This window comes from Echeneis naucrates, chromosome 24 (genome assembly GCF_900963305.1).
Source record: "Echeneis naucrates chromosome 24, fEcheNa1.1, whole genome shotgun sequence".
NCBI classification, from domain to species: Eukaryota; Metazoa; Chordata; class Actinopteri; order Carangiformes; family Echeneidae; genus Echeneis; species Echeneis naucrates.
In genome coordinates, this window is record NC_042534.1 from 12570367 (window position 1) to 12587956 (window position 17590).

A 17590-nucleotide genomic window follows, 5' to 3' on the forward strand; every position below is an offset into this window, starting at 1 on the left:
TTATTCAGACGTTCTCAGAAATAGGCTGAATATATGGTGAGAATCTTGTAGGTGGTAACAGACACTGTGGAGAATGTGAAAAACCAGTGAGTCATTCATCATTTATTTGTGACTGAAAGTTTTTGGGGACAGGTGAGAATACATTTTGAGCTTTTTTATACCATTGCAAAAGACTTTCCACATTTTCTGTCTATCATTTAAGGCTAAATTAGATGGATCTTATATAGGCAAGCCTGTAACTTGAATAAATTGTGAAAATACATAGAATGGGTAGCAACAGCTTTGCTTACACCTTCTCTTATACAAAGCTGTCAGCTCAGTCTGTGAGGAGGGGGAGCTGTTGAAAATATTGAGATTAAGCAGCTTCACGCACAAATCAGGTGTTGTGTTAAAATTTGCGCCAAGCTATTTTCCATTTGTGAGTCTGTGAATGCTTGGATGAGTGTTTAATTTCATTGATGTCTGATGGAAAAATAGCACCATGATATGGTGAAATAGTTGGCCGGTCCTGTCACATTAGTGGCTTGGCACCATCATGACTTTCATGTGTTGAGCAAGGCCAGAAATTAGTTTAAATGCACCCAAGGAGGAGAGCTGAACTGGTAATGATGTGTGAGACCCCTATAGTATGAAGGGACCACACACACACACACACACACACACACACAACAGGAATATAAATCTTTACACATCTCTGATGATATGTCACTGGATCTTGTTAGCGAGTCGATGTAATTAAACCTTTTCTTTTTATGCTTTTGTGCTCTATTTAAGCCTACTTGACTTTCCTGTCATGTGACCTCAGTGGGTGGCAGGTATTGGTACAATCAGTGTTACCTCTGCAATCCTAATTACAACCAGATTTTAGTGAATAGTGTAATAAAGAACATTCATCTTTTGGAACATTTTAATTGGACGTGAAAATAGACATCAAGGTTTGATTTGCTTTTGGAGCTTAATTTCTTTCAGCTGGAATAAACCCTACAATCATCCTTTGAATTATTTTGGAACAGAAGTCATGTCCCAGTTATTTCCCGGGAGGAGTTATTCCTGTGGTGAATCTTTTGCAGGTTACACTTACTCTGCATTGATTGGGAGAAGATGAGAGAGGCAAAAAGCTATTTCCTCCTCATTTACCAGGGTGAAATAGAGAACAATACAAGATGAGTAAAGATCATTGCAAAGATGTATCACGAAATGTTATTTAATATTTGAGCCAAAAGTTTTGATTTTGGCTCAAATATTTTGCCAACCAGCTTATCTTCACCTTGTACAATTTTTTTTTTTTTTTTTTTTTTAATTTAAAAAACATGCTGGCACATTCACATGATCATCTTGTCATTTGGCATCGTACACCTGATTCAAAAAGCTGCGTACGTAATATATTTGCCGTTGTAGAAACAAGGATATACTTATCTATTTGATTATACTTGCATCAGGAATCTACATACATATTAAGCTCATTTGAACTGGGAGCAGCCCGGCTTGTAACCTGCAGTACATGGCACACAGTGCACATTATCATCTATTGGTCTTCAGGTGACAGTCAAATTGAACCTTTTCATTTCAGTATATATTTAAACAGTCTGCCGCATCGTATTTCTTTCGGTCTGACCAGGTGTTGCAGCGCCTGAAGGGGAAAAAAAGAGGACTGCTCTTGTTTGCCAGCCACAGGTGTATCCTCTTGTTAAGACCTTTTTGTGGGAGTATGACTGCTTGTCACCTACTGTCCCCGCTGCCTGGCTAATGAGGAAGCTATCGTGCCAGTCAAGACCAGAGATTTTATCTTCTTCTCAGGACACGCGAGCAGAAAGAACAAGGGAACATTGCATGACACCCTGTCATGGTTTTGCAGCAGGCCAACGGATGCTCACTGGGCTTTCTTTCTTTATGTTCTTGGTCCCCAAACCCTGTACTTGTTTGCCTCAACATTGTTCTAACTGTGTTCCAATTGTTTGTGTACGTGCATCTGTGTGTGTGAATGTCTGACCCTTGCATCAGAGGGTATGCGAAAGGTTTGAGTGTGAAATGCAGGGCCTGGCAACTCTGTGTTTTTTGCTTTTCTTGCATTTCTATTGGGGAAGGCAACAAAGGCACAGACGGCATCAATGAGGGGCACAAGTTCTTTTTCTCTGTCAAGACGACCCCCACCCATTACCCCCAGCTTGGTCCAGACTCGTTTGACAGTCATGCAGAGGCTGAAGCTGCTCGGCTCAGCAGATTCAAGCAGGGTAAAATAAAGCATCCTCATCATTGGTTATTCTCTGTGGCAATATGGTGCCAGCGCTCTTTTACAGAGTGAAATCAGGACAGCTACAGACTCAAGGGGTCTCGAGGATCTCTGATGCCTTAAACGAGTTGATTTGTTGGGAGTGGGCACAAACTTGAGACGTCTCCAGAAATGAATGTGGCGCTGATTATAAGAGGTATGTTTCAGAGACTATCTGGAGTAATTGCGGTATGAGGCTTGATTGGGTAACACATTAGATCTGTTGGCAGTTATCTATATAAAATTTTGTTTATTCAGTGTGGCCCACTATTGTTAATGACTTGTTAAGTGCTGTTATTTAACCACCCTGACTTCTCAAATGAACTGTGATGAGCTGAAATTGTTGGAATTGAACAAATATTGCTCATGAAACTGCCCTCTCAAAACTTGCTTTTCGTGCAACAAACAGGACATATCACTTTGATTTTACAGTGTAGTACATTTTTGTTTAATAGTACATAAAATGAATTAAATTTAATAGTGGTATCATTAACACGTTTAAACCAATACCGTTAATCATTTTTTGAATTTAGTCTCTCTACCATGCTCCTTACAAAAAGAAATATGTAAATTTTTTATGTTTTGAATATTGTATTAGAGTAAATTTTGTGATTCAGATACCAAAAATCTATTCTATTATATATTTTAACAGAAACTAAAATGTGCAGTAATTTCTCATTCAAAGAACAGGGGTTTATTTTCATCAGCTAATTTAAGTCACTTAAAAATAAAACAGGAAGACCTACATTAATATTTGTTGGGATTAACAAAGGAAACTACATTTTAATAAGAGGTAAAATGAAGAGGATTTTTGTGATTTAAGTTTTTTAATTGTTTTCACAATAATGCAATTTTAATGTAATTTTATATATGTGTGTGTGTGTGTGTGTGTGTGTGTGTGTGTGTGTGTGTGTTCATACATCAAAAACACAAAACAAGAACAAAGCAGACACATACACAAGGCCTTTTTATTACAAAGTGAAAACATGTACTTAAAGTCAGTAAGTTGTGATTTTATTTGAACAGTTCTATTTAACTTGACTTTGCTCTTTGACCAAGTTCTCTTACAATGGGGTCCAGCATATGTTATCTGAGCTGAAGAAATCTTTTCTTTCCTTTAAGAAACTGTCAGAGGGCGTTACAACCCTGAATTTAAATAAGACGTAAGCTTAGTGCATAAAGAGCAGTCTAAAAAAACATATCAGTCTGTCAAGTTATAATTTAAGAATTTTGCATAAATGTGTCCTTGGCTTCAGAGCTGCAGATCTGAACCTTTTCAGTTCTTGTATATGGGACCTAAGGTTGCAGAGTAGAATGATTACATTATCCAACAGCTTGTGCTAATGGTGAACCTTTGATCATCTGCGCCTCTGAATGTACAGAGATCTGGATGATGGGGAAACCAGACAGTGAATTTTCTAATCAAAGTCAGAAGCAGATTGGAAGCTTTTGGTTTTTTTTTTTTCTCTAAATACTGATACTGTTCAGATCTAAACCAAAATGTTTATGTGGCAAAAACAAGTAGCATGTAAATAATTTCATATTTTTCATTCATTTAATCCTTTTGATACGAGAAGCAAAGCACCTCTAATGGGGGCGCCTCTCATCAATCCCTGACATTATCAAACCGGGTGTATCTAAAGGGTATCTATCAGGCCCTCTGTTCTTTTCAGGAGGAAGATGTATTTGGGGGACCCCAACCAACACTCAAAAGAACTTTTTCGAAGCAAATAGCTTTCAGTGTGCATTACTATCAGCCATGCTCTTGGCTCACTCTGCTTATTCTGTTGAGTCTGCTCTGTGAGTTTCTCTTAGAAATGGAATTTCTGTAACATTCCTACTCATCAAAAGGTTTTTGTACGAGGAAGCCCATTTTGATCAGACTGCCTCTGTCCAGTCTGTTTTAGTACTTCAACAGTGTGCTGCTTCAATTTTTAAATAAGAGAAAGCGTAAAATTTTTTCTATTTCAATGTAATTTAATGGAAACTAATCCCATTATTCCATGCTAATGGTAAATTTATACTTTAATTAAAAAAAAAAAAAAAGTTTTCCCATGGAGCTATTACATTCTATGAAATATAAATTTCAAGTCAATGTTTACCAAAAATATAATATTTGAATTGATCTCAGAGTTTAAATATTTCAACAATTCAAATCAAATCAATGTGTCTAATCTTTCTTAAGTTACTTAAGGTGATTTCCTTAATTTATTGAAAATATTTATTTGGACTTTCAACAGCTCTTATTTCAGGACATTTTTAAAAAAGATTCAAAATTGCTTTTAAATGAATACATTTAAAGACAATTGAGTGATAAGTTTGTTTGTTTTTTTTTTTTTTTTCTATTTCCATATGAAGAAAGATAAAATTCTAATTTATTTTCTACAAAATATACCGGTTTGGTGTTGTCTCCTCCAAACTAAAGACAAGTGAAACAGTAAACATTGAATTATTGATAAGATGTCATAGTTTGTTCCATTTAATTAAGCCATGAGTGTTGGTAGCAATTGATTATTGAAAACTTGAAGTCAAGGTGAACACATGTCCTTTTGGAAATGCAAAACAAAATGTCATCCAGTTGGATAGAGATATGTAGACAATCGTGTGATTACTGTTGTAAGAAATAGCTAAACATAAATATTTGCCATGCATTGTAAAATTATCCAGCAGGTTTGTTTTTTTTTATTATATAGTATTATATATAGTGTCTCATAAGGCGCCGGATGTCTCCTGTCCAAAGTAACAAGCTTCCATGGTGCATCCTCCTCTTCCATATGCTCTGAACAAACTGTAAAAGCACTTCATTTTATTTATTTATTTATTCTATTCATTTTTGGGTGGGATCTATTGTTCCATTTTTTTTTTTTACCCTAACCCTTTCTTCCACTATTAATCAAAAAAGAACACATTGATTCTTTTGAGCTTTGAATTCAGATTTTTTATTTTTTTTTTATAATGTTACAAAATGTAAGAGGTTGTATATCTGAAAACTCCAGTCTTGTGTGCTGCCAAAAACTTATTTTAAAGATTTGGAGCTGAATTTCATATTTTTTGAAAGCATGTTCAAAACTTAAAATCAGACTGCTCCCTTTCACATAGAATTGGAAAACACATTAGCACCAACGCTTTGCCATAAAATTATTTGGGTATTCTGCCTAAAGCAGTTCACAAATCGAAATAATTTGGAGAAAATAATTTTTTTCTTTTGTTTGTGTGTTAGTGTGTGTGTGTGTGTGTGTGTGTGTGTAAGGATGTAAAATGGTGGCTCTACATGGGGTACATGTAAAATACATGTTAGACCTTAAAATGGCTGCAGGTTCAGCAACCAATGGTGGGCTCAGTTGCCCTTTTGCAACAGCCAATCACAGCCCCATGTGATGACTTACAACACTTTATGGTAGCATGAGCTGATAGGTTACTGGAAACCTCACCAAAGGACACCATTGGGCACAACGCTTAGCGATATTTAACAGAGTTACTAGGCTGAGCAGCAGCGTGGCACAGCGTTCAAACCCCCCGTGCTGGGTGAAAACCAATCCTGAAGAGACGGCAAAGTGTGTTGTTATAGCCATGAAAAGCTTACGAGCAGGAAACTACTCCAGCACTTCTCATCACTGTTTACAGTCTATGACATTCTCCAGAAAAGTAGCACACTCTACTCCTATGAGAATATCTGTGTACTTCCCACTAAACAAACAGCACCGCTGTCTTATCTATCCGGTGCGAACTAGACGGTTCTGTTGCAGAACTTGACGGTCCTCAAAGAGATTTTTCCTTATTAAGAGTATTGAGATGTTCGGTGTTTGAAACCCGCTGTGGTCTCATTGAATGTGGCTGTGCCTCACCACACTCCACGCCAAATCCGAGAATGGGGGTGCCATGTGCAGTTTCATGGTGCCCGGCAGTGATGAGTTGTTTGAGGGCACTCACCGATCCACCCCAAGAAGACATAATTAGCTTTTCCATCAGGCATTCAGGTGTGTTTGCATGGCTCCGAGGGAGGCGGCCTTTGTTTACTGACAAGTGGAGTTCTCTGTCTCCCCCTCTCACTTTCTCCATTGTTGGGGCAAATGGATGGTGTGCGGTGTGGCTGATTGGAGGTGAGAGCCATATCGGCCGCTGGAGATTCACTAATGCAAACGCAAAACTACTGTGTATTCACTGTTCACAGTTCTTGCCCACACAGTAATCAGATAGCTGGCCAACTGACAAGCGGCAGTGGAGTGGAATGTGGAGAGTGGAGAGAGAGGGAGAGATGGATGAAAGACAAGGCAAATGCCAGCTTTGTGTTTGTGTGTGCATGTGTGTGGCTTGCTCTAACAATGCAGCTCTGCATATGGTCAAAGTACAGCAGACATATTTTCAAAAAGTGCATCTATTACTTTTCTCCCCCCATTTTTCTATTCAGCATGTTTTAATAACCAGGTCATTCTTTCCGGCCATTAATTTCTTGATGCGATAACTCTGAAGGATGTGCTGCCCAGAGAAGAGGCTTTTACCAAAGCACACTCCTGAATTGGAACTTATTTGTCATGTGTCTTTATACTGTGTAATTTCACCTACCACATTAATTCAGAGCTGAGCTCCTAGTGCCAGTCAAGAGAATGGAAGGCGTTAAATGAGCGGATATTCCAGCCAAATAAAAGGGCGAGTGTCATTCCAGGTTAATTAAATCCCTGCTTTGAGTCTGGCACAAACATTGACTTCTTTCAGGATGACGAAAAAGTATATTACTTTATTTCAGCTGGAATGTCGCCAATACAATCACAAGTTTGATCAGGCTCCCACATTTAATGTCTAGACACCTGCGTAAAGCGCGTCTTCATCTGTACCAGGATTTACACCTCCCTCGCTACACATGACATGGCTCAACATTGCTGTTGTCAAGTTTACATGGACTGAGTGGTTGCATTAGCCTGACAAAAAGCTCTGTCTGCTTATGAAAGGAGAATTTGGCTGCCTTTTTTTTTTTTTTTTTTTTTTTTTTTTTTAAATCTATCTTGTCGCACATCTCATACAATAATGTGGCTACTGTTTGTTTTTCATCAGCTTGGACTCTGTGCCTTCATGCAACACTGACAGGCTTTGTGCCAAATGACTGTTTACTGTGCCTCGCAGCCTGCAGGCTCCATGAAGTGCTCTGTTAATGCTAAAAAGACAGTATGGAAGCCGGTTCTCTCTACAATCATGTTCCACATCATCATGCTTGCAGATTGCTATTTGAATCCGTTAGCGTTCACTTTTAGTGGCATTCGTGATAGGAAATTAACAAAGCTGCAATGTTGGTTATCCCTCCTAAGGCTGTAAAATAAGTTGTTAGTCTCCTGCTGATTTTCACTCTCAGCATCCCCTCATGGTGCCTCATTAAGACACAGTGAAACAAGCACCTCCGACCTAACGCTACAGTAAGGCCAGGCCTAACATTGTACTACTACAGCACATTATACAGCTCACTGTGTACCGTGGCCTTCGACAGCGCATTGGTTTGCTCCAAGCATGTTTTCTCAGATTGTGTTTTGTCCCTTGTTTTTTCTTAGTTTTTGTTTATTTTGTTTCGTTCCGGGGAGGAAGCCGGCTGCAGTTGGGGTATTTTCCAAACGGAGAGAAAAGCAGTTGTTGGGATTTGGGGATAAGGAGTTGTTTTCTCATTGAGAAACATTTGAAGGTCAACTCTTTGCCGACTAGGGCACCAGTGAGAAGCCAAAGAATTTTATTTCAGTATGAATAATGTATTGACAGTACCTCTGTTTTCAGCCCACATCTCTTTTAGATGCTTTTTAATCTCATTCAGCTTCCCTTCATTGAATTTTTAGTGCTGCAGTGTACATTTACAGAAGTCAAATGCAGTTAAAATAACTGTCTTTTCCCATAATAATCACAGTTGTTTTGGGTTTGTTTTTTGTTTTTGTTTTTTTTCATATTCCTAGTTCTATGTTATCCACTAGCATGTTTGGGGCTTAATTCTCCGTGCAGGATAGACTACGTGAGCTAATTATTTCCTTTGTTTACCTGCACATTTTTCTCTATACATGCTTCATGTTGCTTTGGATGAAATGTCAAATTAAACCTGCACATGTCCCTTCTCTATCATATAATGAACTGTTTCTTAAGATTGGACAGAATTTCTGTGTTCTACAATGTGCACTTTTCAACATTTTGCTGTGTTTCTTGTCATGCTTTTGATGCACATATATGTTTGGAAGAGAGAATATTCTAAACGAAAATGTGGCATTGTCTGTTTCTTTTTCTTGTTCTACAGAGATGTTGAAGGAGTTGAACCAACAGCGCAGATCGAAAGAGTTTACAGACCTGAAAATTATTGTTGAAGGCAAAGAGTTTGAAGTCCACCAAAATGTTCTAGCTTCCTGCAGCTTGTATTTCAAGGACCTGGTGAAAAGGTTTGCCTTCGCTTCCCTTCCCACCAGCTGTTGATCCAGTCTGTTCTTTTCATAGGGCGCATTTGTGTCGCTTTTTCTTTTTCTTTTTTTTTTTTCTTTTCCCTTCCCCTCTCTCTCTTGCAGGTGTGTGAAGACTTTGGTTCCTAGCACAGGGCCAGCAGCCATTCCTTCCTCTTCCCACTCAAATGAATGTATCTGAAACTGGAGAAAAAAAGGTCAACCCTCGTCATTACCTTTCCTCCCCATGTAGGGCAATTTAACCACATTTCCATTTTAATGAGCAGTGAAAATGTTCCATGACTGGGGATGTTTTAAAACTCACCAAAGGGCCAAAACAAAAGAATCATACATTATACACTTTGGATGGTAATTCACCAAAGCTATGCTGTCTTCTTTGGGCAGAGGGATTTTTTTGGCTCCCGTATTTTTAGCTACCATATTTTTCTGTTGCTAATTCGTGAATTTTTGTAGCCTTTTCATATGCTAATACATCTTGGTTAGCCTAATAAAAAAGATACCTGTCTCAAAAAAAGGATAAAACAAAAGCGCATCTAAGACAGCTTACTCAACCACAAGTTTCACAGGTTAACACCACCCTTCACTAATGTATTCATTTGATCTGGATCTAGGTATTCCCCTAGTATTCTGCCTTTCATACTCCATATTTTTTTTATGTTCACGGGCTGTTTTGTTTCCATTTGTGTCTGCATGTGTGAAAGTATGTGTATGTATGTGTGTGTGCGCGCGCGCATATGTGCATATGCGTCAGTTGCAAACCTTTTTACCGTTTCTAGATGTGTGTGTACATGTGTGCGTGTGACTGTAAAGTTTGATAGCGCAAGTATGTCTTTTTTTATCTGCCTTGTTTTCCGGGGATGGAATACTATAATTCCCTAATGTCCTCATCCTTACTTCAAATCCTTGCAGGTGTTTTCAGCTTGATTGAGAGTCCCCTGGACCCAAACTTGTTTTGCTTCCTTGCTGTTTGTGTGCGTGAGTGTGTGTTCGGTCTCACTTGCATGGCTAGAGATGAAGTGCTGAGCAAAGACAAAGACAAAAAGAAAGACACACAGTTACGGTGGCTAGAATGCCTCAGGGAAGTTTGTCGCTTTGCCCTGCAGCCACGGCGCCTCCACAGCGAGCACATCAGAAAGCTGCTTATCAGCTGCCGTGTCCGCCTCGCTCGCCACTGATACACTTGTTCCTCCTTAATAGGGAAGGAGTGAGGAGGACCGCAGACGACAGAGCTCGAACAAGCTCAGAGCCACTTCTATAGGACCACTCATCTCCATGACAGCAAATGAATAAGAAAAAAGAGACACTCTGTCTTCCTTTGACCTTGACAATAGCAGAGGAACTTCCCGAAAGACTGACAAGTTTTTGGATAGAACTAAATTCCCTGCTGCAGTCCATGCTGGACAACCTGTCTGTCAGCCTGTCTCATCTGTCCCTCTTATCCAAGACTTACAGTAACCACATCCTTTATGCGTTAAGACAGAAAGACATGGCTACGCCCAGAGGAGTTTGCCAAATTTCATCGGGCTCATCTTCATATCTGCTGCTGCCTACATAGTCAGATTTTTCTTGTTTAATTTGACAGTTTAATAGAGCAAGTTCTCATTAATTGGTTAATCAATTGTAAAACTACTGTAATTTATTGTTGTATCACTGTCATTTTTCATGACATTATGTCTAAAATAGATGTTCTAACATTTGACTCCCCGCTGGAGAGTAAGTAATGAATTTGTCATACTACTTGTTAATTTTGGATTAGGTCTTTAGTTTGACGTAATCAAAGTCACAATCATCCTCGTTTATTCGAACACGCCACCATCAACAGCGGTGACAGTTGATTTTATAACGCATGTGGTGCCTTGATGGAGATAAGAGCAGCATTAAAGTAAGACAGTGGTTAAATGTTAACGAGAGGACGGAAAGAAAGCAAAAGAGTGATAAAAGTGTCTGCTAGGAGCCCAGGAGGGCACAGAGCAATGGGGGAGTGTTTGTAGCCAGGCAAAGTCCCGCATCCTTGGTCAGAGACGGGCAAACTGAGCCAACGGCCTGTCTGTCATTGAATTACGGCCTTCCATGTGCCGCTCAGCCAACTTTTTTTTAGAGCAGCTGGAATTATGCTGATGCTACTGGTGGCTCACTACTGTCCACATCTTTATGAGGTCAAATACAAAAGACCTGGACAAAGAGAGAGAGAAAGTTAGAATCACTTCATCTCTTTATATGTTCTGGACCCACTTGCCCTCACTCAAATCATTCAGGCATTCACTGTTGGTCACTACGTCAGCCTGCTGTAAACTACTGTGTGTGTGTGTGTGTGTGTACACTGTGTACTTGAAATCTGGAAAATGTATGGGTGTGCAAATGCACTTGACATGAAGCCTCTGCATGTGTTTTCCTGCATGTGTGCTTTAGTGTGTGCATGTAGGTTGGAAGGACATAATTCTTGCACGTTATCCAGGCAGGCTGCCATTAGTCAGAAAGTAGAGATGTAATACTGGAGGGTGAGAGAGTGCACATCACATTTACTTTCTCTGGCCTACACACACACGCACACACACACACATATGCAACAACCCCATGAGTCACCTAAGAAATTAAAGGCGTAATTGGCAAAGAGCCTAAATTTAGCAGCATGGAATGGGAAAGTAATTATCAAAATTCATTTTAAAAATGTGTAAATTTTCTGTTCTGGAAATATTTGTCAGGCTCCAAATGAGGCATGAGTTTCGAAGGAAAAATAAGAGAAACCTTCCCGCAAACACATTAATTTTCTCTTTCAAATCCTAAAATGTCTGTCTCCCTCCCTTTTAGTGTTCTCCTCCACTGCACACCCTCACCTCAAATATCCAGGCCTCCCGTGCACAATGTGTTCATTCAACCTGCCGTCTTACCACATGATACCTGAAGAATGTAATGCCGCTCTGAAATGTGCGCACACGTCTTCCCTTGTCCCCACCCAAAAACCTATTACCCTACTCTTTAAAGGGCTGATGCACAGAGCAGGGAGACAGATCATCTCCGGTAATTCCATTTTACCCCTTGGGGTTTTTCAATAAATGCGCTCATCAGGCATTTAATTTATGGCTACTGCATCTCCACACCACAGAAATGTAAAAAGCTCCAGTATCCTTCAGCAGTCTTGACACTTGCTTTCATGTCTTTTGTTCCTTTCAATTCCTCTTTCAGTTGACTTTTTTTTTTTTTTTTTTTTTTTTATTCTCTGTTTGTGAGTCAGAGAGTGTTATGACTGTGAGATGGGTAGTGAGTTGTGTTAAAGCACATTACAGTGTCAGCCCTGTGTGAACACCACAGCTGAGCCCCAAGCGCAGAGTTCAGCCTTCCGCTGCTCCATTCAGCCAGAGTCAAACACAGGATACCGTAATACTCCTCACAGTTCTGTTAGAAACGCCGTCGTGACGACGTGACTTCTCTTGTGCTAGTGTCCAGCCGCTCTTTTTGTCTTTTCAGGCTTTGAGATAACCATGTCTTTTACTGCTCCCACTGCTCATACACATTTTCATATTCTTCCGAATACAAATCTCATATTCCAAATCATTTTCACCAGTCCTGTAACTGCACAAATTTGTCATAAATTGCCCGTTATAATTTAATGAATGGCACGTTGTCATCTGCCTCAAATTTCCATGCAAGGCCTCCTGGATACTTCATTTGTGGGCAAGTTTCACTCTAAAGAAATTGCACCCAAGAGTAACCTTCACAATGCAGAGCTCTGAGTCCTGCTGTTGGAAATTAATACTAAAAACCATATCAGACAAAGTGGTGTCACCAGTCAAACGTTTCAGTTAATAGGCAAGCCATGCTGTTACTCCTATTATATTATTCATTTATATTATTCATTTTGAACACTAAATTTATTTCTTTGAGTTATTTTCTTTTGTTCCATTGCCAAGTCACCATCAGTCAAACCAAAACTGATGGCCATAGGTCTCTTTTTTTCATCAGATCTGCTCTAACCGTCAAAATGACTTAACACTGAATTATTACACATTTTTAAAGGAGCTAATGGATTTTTTAACCTGGGTGCAAACTCACCACATGAGTAGTAACCTTTTTTTTTTTTTAGTTTGGATCAACTGGCTCTAATGACAAAGAAGCAAATTGGCCAGATTTTGTTTTTCCACTTCAGTCAGTCACTAGTTCCTCTGCCATCACTTCCCAAACTAAACTTTCAGGGAGAGTTTTTCTGTCAAAAGTTCTGTCAATCCGATGTGCACACTTAGTATTTTTTTTCTCATGCTGATGGCCTTGTATTCACACTTGGACGGAGGTTTGGGCTTTTAAACTCTCCACCTGTCACCCTGTCCTTTTTGTCCTTTAGAGCGTCTGACAAAAACTGGACTTGTTCCAGCCCGATTGCCTCCAAGGCTCCTGTAACATAGCTAATTTTATGGCCTCGATACTGAAATGCAAACACCAGCAAAACTTGAATCCCAATACAGATGAAGCTCCTGTGTTGTGTGTTTATTTTTATAATTCATTCTTGATTTATGTTGTGACAGCAGATGTAAATGCAAGCCATTTTTAGCCCAGACAGTGTAGGCTTTGCATCTGAATAAGGCTGTATTTTAGCATGTCTTGGTAGCGTTTGCGCTTCCACAGAATAAATGGTCTTGTAAGAAAAAGCTAAATGCATTCCCTGTAAAATGGGCTTTTTTAGGTTGAAGGATGTAATAGGAAGCGTATGTGTGTGTGTGGGTGTGTTGTTGCCCCCCTCTTTCCTCTCCTCCTCTGCTCGCCACCATTTTGACTGTTTTTGCTGATTTTAAGACTTCCTCTTGAGTAAGTGGTACATTTTTCACAAACAAATTTCTTAGCCTGAGTGTGCCCTTCCCCTCCCCCACCCTACCTCTCTTTCCCCTGTCTCTCCTGTCCTCCCTGCGTCCCTCTTTCACTATTTAAATTCAAGTCTGCAATCAGATGCGGCATATATATCCACCTCTTTTAGAAGCTCCAGAAAAGTCATTTCCATAACATAAGTGCTGAGACAAAACAAGCTGCCACTTGAGCTGGTTGCTATTGCATTAATTGACCAGGTTGATGAGCATGCTCTTCTTTTTATTTGTAGCCCCCCCCCCCCCCCCCCCCCGCTTTTTCTTCCCCCACCTCCCTCCATCACTTGAACGCTGAACGACACTCCCCTTCCCTTCTTTCTGTCTTACTACCTGCCCCCACTGCAGGGCTTTGTGCGGAAACAGGGCAATAACACTATGTGGCTTTTTGCTTTGCAGGAGGAAAAAGAGTAACTGCCTTGGTTTTTCCAGCCAATGTCCATCCAGAGACAAATGCCATTGTCTTTTATTTTATTTTTGGATGTCCTTCTCCCCTCTCACCTCCTGAGTGCGCTTTAAATGACAACTAATGTCTCAGTTCATACACTACAGGCTACTGATGATTATTGCAGCGGGGACAAATGCTCTGTTTAGGTCTGATGGTGGATTTTTTTCGTGGGGTGGGCAGGGATATCTTTTATTTGAAAGACCAAGGCACAGTCATGGAACAACCCAACCCTTCCCTCAGAAGGATGGCTGCTGGCTCCCTGTGGAAGAACCATCTCGCCCTGCCTCCCTTCCTTTTTGCTTCCTCCTCATTCACTCCCTCCCCCAGCCTCTCCTCTAGTCTTCACTCTGACCATTTCGTCTACCTGTCTCATCTTGTTTGTTTTGCTGTCTGTGTCTCACTAAATGCTGACTGTTTGCCATGATTTCTAATCCAACAAACTGGCTCCAACAGAAAAGGATAAGAGGCGCACATGAGCACACATCCACACAGAGAAACAGACAGAGCGTTATCATTATGCTACCATGACTGACAGAAGCAAACAGCCTCCATCCATCTTAATGTAGAGTACTTTTCATATTGTTGATGTCCATAGCCGCAGGGAGAGAGACATAGTGGGGGCATGCATTCTGCGGGACTTTGATTCCATTTATTTTGCCCTTGAGTAGATTATTGTTTCATGTGGGACATTAAACATGGGTGGTGAGGTGTTATTCGACGCTCTCATACCTCCTCGGGGGACCCTGCATGTGAACTAATCTTGGCTATTTGATCCTGGTGAAGTCACAATATGGCTCAGTCCTGAAAGCAGGCCTCCTCTCCCTGCACATCTTAGGCTCTGCATTACGAAGACGTATCATATTCTATTTAATTTGCTCATCCCAGCACTGCCTGGCAACACTTACACCATACCAGTGCGAGTGGATACGCTGCTCTGACACCGTACACGCAGACGGCAGCGGTGTAGGCTCACAAACAGTGAGAGTTCTCCAGTGCTACATACTTGGCATTATATCATACAGTATGTCAGCCTATGAAATGTGCTGTCACTTTCTTTCTCTCTGTTTTCTGTCCAATAACTCATATGTACCCTGCCATGTATGCATGTCCACTTCTAAAACTATGCATACATGAAAACACACGTGATACGCATGCCTGTGGAAGCAAAGCAATAACTTTTGTTACGTCCCCTCTTCATTCAGAGGGGATGTTTTGTTTCAGATGCTGCACTTTAGTATAAATCCTGTAGTCCCATAGAAAAGTAGAAACCATCCAAAGTTCTGTTTCTGTCCCTTTTCACTTTATGTTATCTTATTGTGTAATGATTCTCCTATTTTCTCCCCACTCGTATTGGCCCAGGTGTGTTGTAGGTGTTGTGTGTAGCATACATGTATCTGTGTCCCTGTCCTGTTTGTTTCAGTATCCACCCTTCACCTCTTATAATTCCCCTAACTCCTCTTTCTGCACTGATTGGTTGATCAGGTCACTGGGGGAGACAAGGAGTGGTGAGATGCTGGAGCTGAAGATGAGCAACATCGGTGCGGACGTGCTGGAGCTGCTGCTTGAATTCGTTTACACGGGGTCGCTGGTCATTGACTCAGCCAACGCCAAGACGCTGCTGGAGGCCGCCAACAAGTTCCAGTTCAACACCTTCTGTAAAGTCTGTGTCTCCTTCTTAGGTAGGAACAGCTCAGGAAACAGCAGGGCTGTGTGTATGTGTGTGTGTATTTGCAAGTGCTGTATGCTTATATCAGCAAGTGTGCATGTTTATTACATTAGATAGTCCCTTGCGACCTTTCCTGCTATGCGTAGTTTCTACAGGATTGTACATTTTCATAAACTGTCATGTTTCACCACAACGCACAACCTCAGAGTGTCCTGCGGCGAGCCTAAATTTCTGGCCACAGTCCGACACGTCTTGCTCCATTTTGTCATGTTTCCAAAGCTCGCAGCTGTGTGAGAATTCTGTCTGCTAATGCCCTCAGTCAGGCACCATGCCTCTGATCTCGTCCCACTGGGCAGCACCAAGCACTGGGCATATTTATAAAAAGGTCAGCGAACAATTGTCACTTAAATGTCAAATCCTTTGGCCTGGACCATGATGGAATCGGAAATATAGCCAAACAGATTGATACTCTACCCTGATACTTGGATAAGGTATGGAAAGTGGAGCAGAGGAAGGGAGGGGCTTTCAGGAGCCCAAGAGATCACATGAAAAGCAAATGGCATGTGCCCCATTTTAGTGGGTCAGGCGACCAAAAAGCTGCAAATGTCAGATTTTGCATTCCATTTAATAAATTGTTTTGGTTATCAGTAACACAAGGGAAGTGCATGTTAGCAAAAAGGTCAGCAGCAGGAAAGGAGTGAAAAGAAAGTAAAAGAGAACCATCAGCCCACACTATTGATTTGTTTTTCTCGATTTGGAAACCCAAAAAAAAGTGTCGTTGGGGAAGCCATTTGTAGACTTCATTGCCAGTGAGATGTCAATCCATTCTTTTTTGACAAGATTCATGACATTTCAGTGCATTAGAAGGGGAGACATACGAGCACGAGCGTGTGTCCGTGTCCTTGAGCAGAAAGAAATTGATGCTGTGTCAGATATTATTGAAGTTTGTAACAAATACACAGAGGAGAAATAAGGAACATCTCCACGGCCAAATTATACCGTTCTGACTTTTATTCACACAACTTTCAATTCAACCAAATAAAAATTGTCATTTATTGTGTGCCTGAAACTGTGAGAAACTATGACTTTTTATTATCGGCGCAACAATGGTGAATTAAAAACATGACCCATATTTCCACTATTATTTGCATGTCCTCCATTTAAGCGGGCTCTATCTAAGCTCAAAACACGTTTGTCCATTTACTTGGATTGTAAACCTGGATATCTTGTATTGAAGAAACTGATGAATGGATTATGTCTCATTATGCTCAGAGTATGAAAGCAAGCACGGTGTAATAACTCTTCATCTACTTGAATGGTATTACAGAGGAGCATTTTCACGCAGCCTTTTGTTTAAACCCCAACCCCCACTCTGACGCAGTGTGAAGCCAGCTTTTATTTGCTTTCTGTTTGGCTGTTGTTGAGTTGTAATGTAGCAGATGTTCGACAGCCATTATTTACTGATATTTGTTTAGGAAAGACTCTCAGACTCTGTCTTCACCGATAAATGGCCTCCCTTTGATGCTTATTGTTTAAACAGGCCTCATTCAGTGGCCACTGACCCAGATGATCCATGAGAGTGCTTGCCTGTGTGTGTTTGTGTGTGTGTTTATGTTGTGTGCGCACTCTCAGTCCTCTCAGTTTCCACTCTTGTGATAAATGGTGATGTGCGTCGAAAAACTAAAATTACAGACAGAGCCTTAAATGCTGCGCCCTTACAAGAGATCATAGACGGCGGCATAAGCCTCCTACCCACCGGCCTGGCCATCAGACTGGCTTCATATTTTCTGTTTGTGCGTGTGTGTATATGTGTAATATACCCCCAGATCTGACAGGACTTCTTTAAAGTGGTTCAGCTAATCCCAAATCCCACTCCCTGCCATCCACCTCCTCCTGCCTGGGCTATGAGCGATCGATTTCCTTCGTTGTTTGTCCCCAGAGCTT

At 40.7% G+C, this 17590-nt stretch overlaps 1 protein-coding gene across 3 annotated transcripts in view; it reads left to right on the forward strand.

Annotated features, from left to right (window-relative positions):
* The window catches only part of klhl29 (kelch like family member 29), a 192817-nt gene that overhangs the window by 113944 nt on the left and 61283 nt on the right, over window positions 1-17590 (forward strand). For 2 of the 3 annotated variants that reach the window (XM_029496549.1, XM_029496550.1), the window contains exons 6-7: window positions 8529-8667; window positions 15463-15659. The exons of the other annotated variant lie outside the window; for it this stretch is intronic. In XM_029496549.1, coding sequence (XP_029352409.1) covers window positions 8529-8667; window positions 15463-15659 — 336 coding nt within the window. The remainder of the gene's footprint in view (window positions 1-8528; window positions 8668-15462; window positions 15660-17590) is intronic. 3 annotated transcript variants of the gene reach the window in all.